At 46.5% G+C, this 8,504-nt stretch overlaps 1 protein-coding gene across 1 annotated transcript in view; it reads right to left on the reverse strand.

The window, feature by feature from the left end:
- TMEM132D (transmembrane protein 132D) overlaps positions 1-5,144 on the reverse strand; it is a 376,683-nt gene extending 371,539 nt beyond the window's left edge. Inside the window, exons 1-2 of the mRNA XM_084819261.1 lie at positions 5,117-5,144; positions 3,944-4,835 (exon numbers count right to left, since the gene is read on the reverse strand). Of these exons, the coding sequence (XP_084675387.1) occupies positions 3,944-4,835; positions 5,117-5,144 (920 nt within the window). The remainder of the gene's footprint in view (positions 1-3,943; positions 4,836-5,116) is intronic.
- Positions 5,145-8,504: the final 3,360 nt, after the last annotated feature.

Here is an 8,504-nt window from a genome sequence, read left to right on the forward strand (position 1 = left end):
TGACCCCACCCACTTTCCCCTATCCATAATTGGTTGGTGGTTTCTCAGTTTTTGTGCATCTTTTTCCCCCATAGTGAAAGGTTGGAGTGCCTTTCCTCAGGCCTAGTTACTGGCAGGAAGAACTTTTCTCTCCAGCCCTTTTTCCTGTTGGCTCTGCCCCTTTGACCTTCAGCACTGCTCACGTTCTCAGATGTGTGAATTTGTGCAAATTTACAAACCAAAAATCTGATTTCAGCGAAGGGTGGATGATGGAACAGAAGGCACCTGTCAATCCATAAAACACCCCTGGAACAGATTTTACACAATCCATGCAGCCCCAAATGAGAGTCTGCTTCTTCTCCGCACCCTGGCACACCAAGCTCATTCACCAGCCTCGAAGGAAATAAAACTGAGGCTGAATTCTCTCAGAGATTCAGCAGACTTTTAGGTGGGTGGGTGGTTAGGTAAGGGAAAATAGCTCTGTACTGAGGAAACAAGTGATCCACAACAAAATGTGCTCACCCGCTCTCCCCGTCACCAGATTGTGGACATCTGTCAAGAGGCAGCAGGCCTCCGGGTCCGAATGGAAAATTCAAGGTCAAGGGCTACGGGCAAAAAGGCTTTCACCATTGCTTTTGCTCCAGTGGGCTGGAAATCAGGACTCGAACAGATGGAATGCAGAGACTGTACAGGTCAGGAGGTGAACGGCAGCATCCAGGCAAAGCAATCACACACGCCACTATGCTCCAATGGGATGCTCGCCTAGGACACCATGGCAGGCAGCAGAAGGCCTCCTACTGCAGGACCTAGTTGCAACAGTGTCTTCAGCAGAGTATGTCCCCTTTCGATTGCCTCTCAAATATCCCCGTTTACTTTCTCCCAGAGAATTCAGATGGACCCAGCAGGAACTGTGCCTGCTTCAGCTCAGTAGGGATGAGACCAAAGGACCATCTAAGTCAGCGATAGCCTGTAGGCCTAATCCAGCCTACAGAGATTCCCCATCTAGCTTTCCATCTGTGGGCCCTTCCCCCTCCCAACCCCAAGCACTGCCCCATTCCCAAGGCCTGTCCCCTGGCCTGGAGGCTACCAGGGTCTTGGGGAGGCAGGGAACAGAATCCACTGAGTATCTGTTCTGAGACAGAAGATAAACAAGGGATTCCCATGTGTGCCACTCACCTTCCCAAAGGGCAGAGGAGTGGCATGAAGGGGAATCACAGATCAGAGGTAACAAGGGGATTGCTCAGAGGGAGTGGGGGCTAAGGGCTGTCCACTTGGGTGGTGCTTGCAGGAGCTCCTGCAAGCACCATCTCGGTGCACTTCACTCCTGCTTCTCATTCCCCTATATTTTTCATCTGCCACAATGCCCCAGGCCTAGCATCATTCCAGAGCATCATGGGAATGGGATGTCAGCCACAACATAGACGCATGCACACACAGGTGGACAATATTCAAAGACTATTCTGCAAAGTGATTCTCTTTTTCACAGAGAAGTAGGAAGATGCAAATCAGCAAAACTCAAGCTTGCTGAACTTCTCTGAATTCCATCTCAAAGCCCATTTTGACTCAAGTCCGAAAAAGATTTAGAGGTGTTGGCGAAATCCATCCAGGGGGTGAAGCACACCGAGTTTTTAGCAGCTTGCCACACCATACCCGCCCCCCCCCCCGGACATTGTCTCTCTTTCCCATGAGCTGTTCTGACATCGAGTTGGGCCAGCATGTGGCTTTTTCCAGGGTGGAGTGGGGTGTCATAAAAAGGAATGTGTGCAAATCCCAGCACAAATTGTGTGATTTTCACAAATTGCACTCATTATGGGTGCACCCATAAGCAGTTAGTTTGCACAAACTGCAGCCGCAATTTGCTTAATTTGTGTGAATTGTGGCTGCAATTTGCACAAATTGTGGCTGCAATTTGCACAAATTGTGGCTGCAATTTGTGCAAATTGTGGCTGCAATTTGTGCAAATCAAGACTGCAATCTGCACACATTTCCCCTTACCAAAAGAGAAAACAAGAAAAAGAACAGGAAAAGTTCGTGGATTCTGGGAAAAATCCACAGCTCAGCTCATGAATGCAAGTGGAACTGGGTGAAGAACAGGGATTCATTGGGCCCCCAAAGGGCTGTATTTCTAATGACAGACATCACTTATCAGATGGAGAGCTTTGGGTGTGTGTGTGTGTGTGTTTTCTCTTTTCCCATGAAAATCCGTGCATATTTTCATGAATATTTACCAAACACAAGCATCAATTGTGCACATCTTTGAAATGTATGCATTCTTCTCCCATTGATTAAAGCATATTTGTGCATATTTTTCAGAAGTACTATTTTTGATGCGCATTTTTCAAATGTACACATGCTGTTGGATACATTTTTTTAGTCCGCAAATCATATTGCAAGCTTGGAAATGTACGAACTTCAACCGTAGATTGCATCCAAGTCTGTGTTTGGTCCAGAATCTGCATACTGGGTAAATCTTAGTCAAAAATGAATCTCTCATAGATCCCTAAAGAGAAGGGAATAGGAGAAAATTCATAGAAATTCTATCAGCAAAATCTCTCTGGAGAAATGTTGGCTCCACTAAAGTTATGCCTGTCTGCACGTGTGCACTAGAGCTCTTTAAAGGGCACCCTTTCCGCTTGATCTTTAAAAGTCACCCAATAGGGGTCACCATTAGTTTTCTCCAGAATTCCCCCTCTTGCTGAAATGTTGGCCCAATCTGGGCCAACATTTCAGGATTCCAAAACTTCAGTCCAGCGCTAATAAAACCCGTGATGGTTTAATTCAAAAGGGCTAATGGGATATTTTCTTAATGGACTTGTTGATGTGTAAAAGCCCACTAGCCCCCGATTTAAATCACTGGGGAGGTTCTATTACCATGGCTTCCTTAAATATGAAATGACATTATATTAACATGACACTGAGCATGCTTTACTTATACGCTCCACAAAATCTCTCTTTGAGTTCTGCAACACACCACTTACGAACGCGTGAAGAAACTGCAAAACCTCATCCACGCCTTGGGAACGGACAACTTTTATGAAGATGGTCTTCAAACATCTGTTTTTGCAGTCGCTTGATGGAAGAAACAAGTTTCAAATATATATATTTTGCATAATAAACAAGAGTGTGCACAACAGTGGTTCCCAAATTTCTGGCAGCTGATAAAAATGCTTGATTTATTATTTAAAATAGTTGCAAGATTATGGAACTCCTTGCCAGTGGAGATGAAGCCATCCAACCCCCTCATTATCTGCTTTTGAAATGAGCAGTGAAGTCCTTTTCTCATTATTTTAGCCAGGTTTTGAAGTATGATGTAGCTTTTAATTTTCCTGCTACTGGAATTTAAATTTGTGTTGCTGTGTGTGCGTGTGTGTGTGTGTGTGAATAAAGTAAAGATGGGACAATTTCTGTCTTGAAATGTGTGTGTGCACAATGACGTAAAAATAACCCCCTTTGTGCATTTATATGGAGAGGCTTCAGAAGGGAGGAAAGTGGATGTGGGGAGAGGACACCTTTTCCCTTTCCCACTCCCCACTCCCCAGTCCTATCTTGCTATGTAACAATCTGGGATCTTCTTCATACAAAACATGTGCTCTACCACTGAGCTATGCCCCTTCCCCTAAAAAAAAATTAATGACAGATATCAAATACTGCTTACCATTGCATGCCAGCTATCAAATACACCCCAAAACTAAGTGCTACTGCATGCCAACCAGCATGTCATGTCAAGTAGCACCTTCCATTGCATGTAACTGTTTGAAATACTCATATCTAGCAAACACTTTCACATGCAAAGCGCTGCACTAAAACAGAAACATTGAAACTAAGCATCCTCAGATTCATCAAATACGAATTCTGCTTGAATGTTCAGACAAAAACAATGGAGGACACAAAGATTTAACGTTCACAGAGGAGAATCCTGGGGAACATATGCATCTGAGTTTAATTACAGAAGCTGTTGCCTTACCTCAGTGTAAACTGGTCCTCTGTTGAGTTTTTAGCAATAGAGACAATAAAGGTCAAGACATCTCCTTGTTTGACAGTCTTTGGTATATACTGGATAGCAATGTTATTATCCAACCGCATTTCACTAAAGGAAGGGCTGCCTCGTGTCTGGTAAAGGAAAACACTTCCAATCCGCTGCAAGGGTGGCCCTGATTCATCAATATCATTCCGACCAGGTCTGATCCCGTTGTTTTTCCTTGGGTTCTCCTTGACACAATCCCCTTTCTCGTCACCATGTTGGATAGCATAGTAAAGTTCCACTGGACTCCCTTCCAATTGATTCAGTAGTTTCTTGCGGCCTGCAACCACTGTGGGTGGATTAAACCAGCTGGGAAGAAGTCCCAGCTCAGCCACGCATAATCCCAGATCCCCCTTCAGCCTACAGCTACCTCGGACCTCCCTTGTCTCTCTGAAAGCAAACACCCTTAAGCAAGGTAGCCTTTCAGTAACAGTGTAATCATCCCAGTCCCTCCCGACAATATAGAAGAGAACCTGGACTTTAGGCCTACTTGGGTAGATTTTGTTGTTCATAATGTATGCCTTCAGCTTCCAGTTAAAAGAGAACTTGGTGGCAGTGGATCCAAATGGATTTGAAGGGGACAACAGGTCCTGGGGAACTACTTGTTCGATGGAAAAAGGTCCGTAGGTAGCGTTCAGTATGGGCGGCCTCTTCGATTTGTAGACAAGGAAGGACTCCACTCGGGACTGTAAACTAGAGTTCCTCATGATGTCCTGGTTGGCTTCTTTAAGAAAGAAAGAAACGTCCGCATTGTGGATGTGGTAACTCACTGGCAGATATGTCGGCAGCAAGGAGAACTTCTGGATGCTCTCCAAGATCCCCCGGCTCTCTGATACTGGGAAAAGGAAAGGAGAGTTAAGCTGATATCTATATCTATATTTCAGGGTGGGTAGAGGAAAACATAAGAAGAGCCCTGGTGGTGAAGGCTAAAGGTTCCTCTAGTCTAGCTAAAGGTCCCTCTAGTCAAGGCAAAAGTCCCTCTAGTCTAGCATCCCCATTGTCCACATTGGCCAATCAAATAATTCCAGGAATCCCACAAGTGGGGCATGAAAGCAATAGCCTTCCTTGCTACTTGCCCCTCCCAGAAAGTAGGACATATACTACAGATATACCTACTGTGAACATGGATGTACCATTTAGCCATCATGGCTCATACATAACTGTTGATAGGCCTAATCTCCTCCATGGGTTTGTCTAGTCTCTCTTTAAGGCCATCATCAGCCAAAACATTTGGAGAGCACCAGGCTGGGGAAGGCTGCATTAGATCACACCCCACCCTCTACATTACCAATGGCCATGTGCACTCAGTGAAGGCTGGTGGCTCCCATGTCATTGGGGCAGTGAATCCACTCTGGGTTTCACTCAGAACTCTAAAGCAGCTTTCTGAGGTGCTGGGCCTATTTGGGGGATAGGGTTCCACATCTTGGATAGCTCCTTTAGAGTTCTGGCTGGTTCTGACTGAACCCCTGTTTGGATCTACTGCCCCACTGAATCAGAGTCACCAGTCTCCTCTACGTGCACATTGACAACCTCTAACACACATGCATGCACCCACACACACACTCACACACACACACAATCCATATTGATGTGACTGTAGCATGAATTGTATCAAGATTAGTTTTATGTGGTGTTTTTCACTAACATGCAGAAATACTTCTTCATATCGGTCAAACACTGCACAGACTCAAAAGAACTGGATGGTATGATAAACTGAGCCACAAATATCTCCCTAAGACTCTGTAGAATGGTGGAATAAGGCAGCTTCCTATGGCCATAAACTCACTAAGTGAGCTTGGAATTTCTGTTTCTGTATGTCTGTCTGTCTGTCTCTGTCTCTCTCTCTCTGCATAACCTCCTTCTAGGATAATGGCATACAGAATGTCCTGAATTCATTGGGAGAACGCTGGGACATAAATGTGATAAATAAATGAGTAGGTGGATTAAGTCCACAATAATTTCAAATGCTGTTTTCATATATATATATATATATATATATATATATACTTTCTCTTTCGCTCGCTCTCTTACACACACACACACACACACACAGAGTGGAACAAGGACAAGGTCATGCACAATTGTTGATGGCACATTAATCAAATGAGCCAATGAGTGAACCCCGTAGGGATGTACGAAAGTCACTTACCTGTAACGAAATTTGATTCGCGGTGGGGGGGAGGCGCTCCGTCCCTCCCCCCCAAATTCTGGCCGGGGGGGAGGCGCTCCATCCCTCCCCCCCAAAATTCTGGCCAAGGGAGAGGCGCTCCATCCTTCCCCCCCTCCGAAATTCTGGCCGGGGGGAGGCGCTCCGTCCCTCCACCCCCGAATTCTGGCCAGCCAGGCCGCAAATGGCGGCAGCCATAGCCACCGCCGTTTGCGTCCCTGCAGTCAGCCGTGATAGGCTACGTAAATGTTTACATAGCCTATCACGGCTGAGTAAAAAAAAAAAAACTACGCATACGCAAATGGCAGCACCCATTTGCGTTCCTTATTTTGGCACGTCTAGTCTACGTAAACATTTACGTAGGCTACAGCAAAAATAAGGGGAACGCAAATAGCATAGAAAGCTATGCTATTTGTGTTCCCCTTATTTTCTCCGTAGTCTACATAAATGTTTACGTAGACTAGATGTGCCAAAAGAACGAATGCAAATGGCGGCGCCCATGGGCGCTGCCATTTGCGTACACGCGGTTGTTGTTGGTTTTTTTTACTCAGCCGTGATAGGCTATGTAAACATTTATGTAGCCTATCATGGTATTTTTTAAAAATCTAGCCTTGATAGGCTACGTAAATCTTTATGCAGCCTATCACGTTTTGTTGTTGTTGTTGTTGTTTTACTGGAAATGGCGGCAGCGGCAGCCAGTCAGAAGACCGGCCGCCGCAGCCACAGCCGCTGAACTGCCGCTGGACCCGCCGCCGCCACGAGGATTCGCCCAAGGTAAGTCCCGTCCTGGGGGGGGGGCGGGGGGGCAGACCGCTTCGCCACCAATTTCGGGGGGCCGAATGCGCTGGCATTCGGCCTCCCTGAGATTTGTGGTGAAATTCTCTGACTTCCCTACCCCTATGCAAACCTGAAGTGAGCATTTTGTCACTTGCCAAACACCAACAGTTCCAACTGCACAGAGAATTCTTTGCAGGTGAGCCCAGAGGTTCCTTGTGAGTCCCTGGTTGACAGCTGGTTGTCCACTGTGTGAACAGAATACTGGCCTAGATGGACCCTTGGTCTGATCCAGCATGGCTTTTCTTATGTTCTTATGGTTCGGTTCCTTTTTTCTTTTATTAGTTTCAATGTGTTTCTATCCCCATCCTTCTTTCAAACCTGGGGGAGGGTTTGCCCCCAGCAAAAAAACATTTAGCACTGGGGAAGAGGTGGTGGGAGGAGAGATATACATGAAGCCATCTGATTCTGGGCTTTGCCAGTCACACATAAATCTGGGTTCTCTCTGCCAGTCACACATAAAGTCCATTTTATTAAAAAGCCAAAGTAATACTAAACCATCTCCTCATCCACATTTTACCTCACCACAGGTGTTTTTCTCTTCTGCCAAGTTCCAGTACTGAAAGTTTAGCTCCTTCCAGCTATGCATCCAAAACAGGACTGCCCACTTCCCACTTGATTTGTGAGGGGGGGGAGCCCTGGGGCATCGGGTACATGATGGGGTCCGGGGAATGCTGGGATTGTAGGACTTTTTTTCTGTCTAAGCATGAGTAGGACTGTATCCTTAGTTGCCTTGCTGCTCTGGTGATGGTGATGGCACAATGAGCAAAAGAATGGGGATCTCTTCTACAGTTACAAGGGAGGCACAAGACCAGGGGATAAGCTGCAGACCCAGTGTCACTGAGAGGGGTCGTAATGCTGGGGGCAGAGGGGGAGTCAGATTCCACAGCACTGGTTAGGTCTCATATGGAGTACTGTGTCCAGTTCTGGGCACCGCACTTTAAGAAAGATGCAGACAAGCTGGAGAGGGTTCAGAGGAGGGCAACAAAGATGGGCTCTCCCACACTGGAGGCATTCAAGACGAGGCTGGACAGCCATCTGTCAGGGATGCTCTGACTTGGATTCCTGCATTGAGCCGGGGGTTGGACTCGATGGTCTTGTAGGCCCCTCCCAACCCTACTATTCTATGCTTCTATGGTGATCAGGGGACTGAAAACAAAGCCCTATGAGGAGAGACTGAGGGAACTGGGCATGTTTAGCCTTGAGAAGAGAAGACTGAGGGGAGACAGGATAGCACTCTTCAAGTCCCTGAAAGGTTGTCACAGAGAGGAAGCCCGGGATCTCTTCTCGATCATTACAGAATGCAGGACATGGAATAATGGGCTCAAGTTACAGGAAGCCAGATTGCGGCTGAACATCAGGAAAAACTTCCTGACTGTTAGAGCAATACGAGAATGGAACCAGTTACCTAGGGAGGTAGTGGGCTCTCTCACACTGGAGGCGTTGAAGATGAGGCTGGACAGCCATCTGTCAGGGATGCCTTTGACTTGGATTCCTGCATTG

Source organism: Heloderma suspectum, chromosome 13, assembly GCF_057233095.1.
Source record: "Heloderma suspectum isolate Gila_16-S chromosome 13, 16-S_ref, whole genome shotgun sequence".
Lineage (NCBI taxonomy): Eukaryota > Metazoa > Chordata > Lepidosauria > Squamata > Helodermatidae > Heloderma > Heloderma suspectum.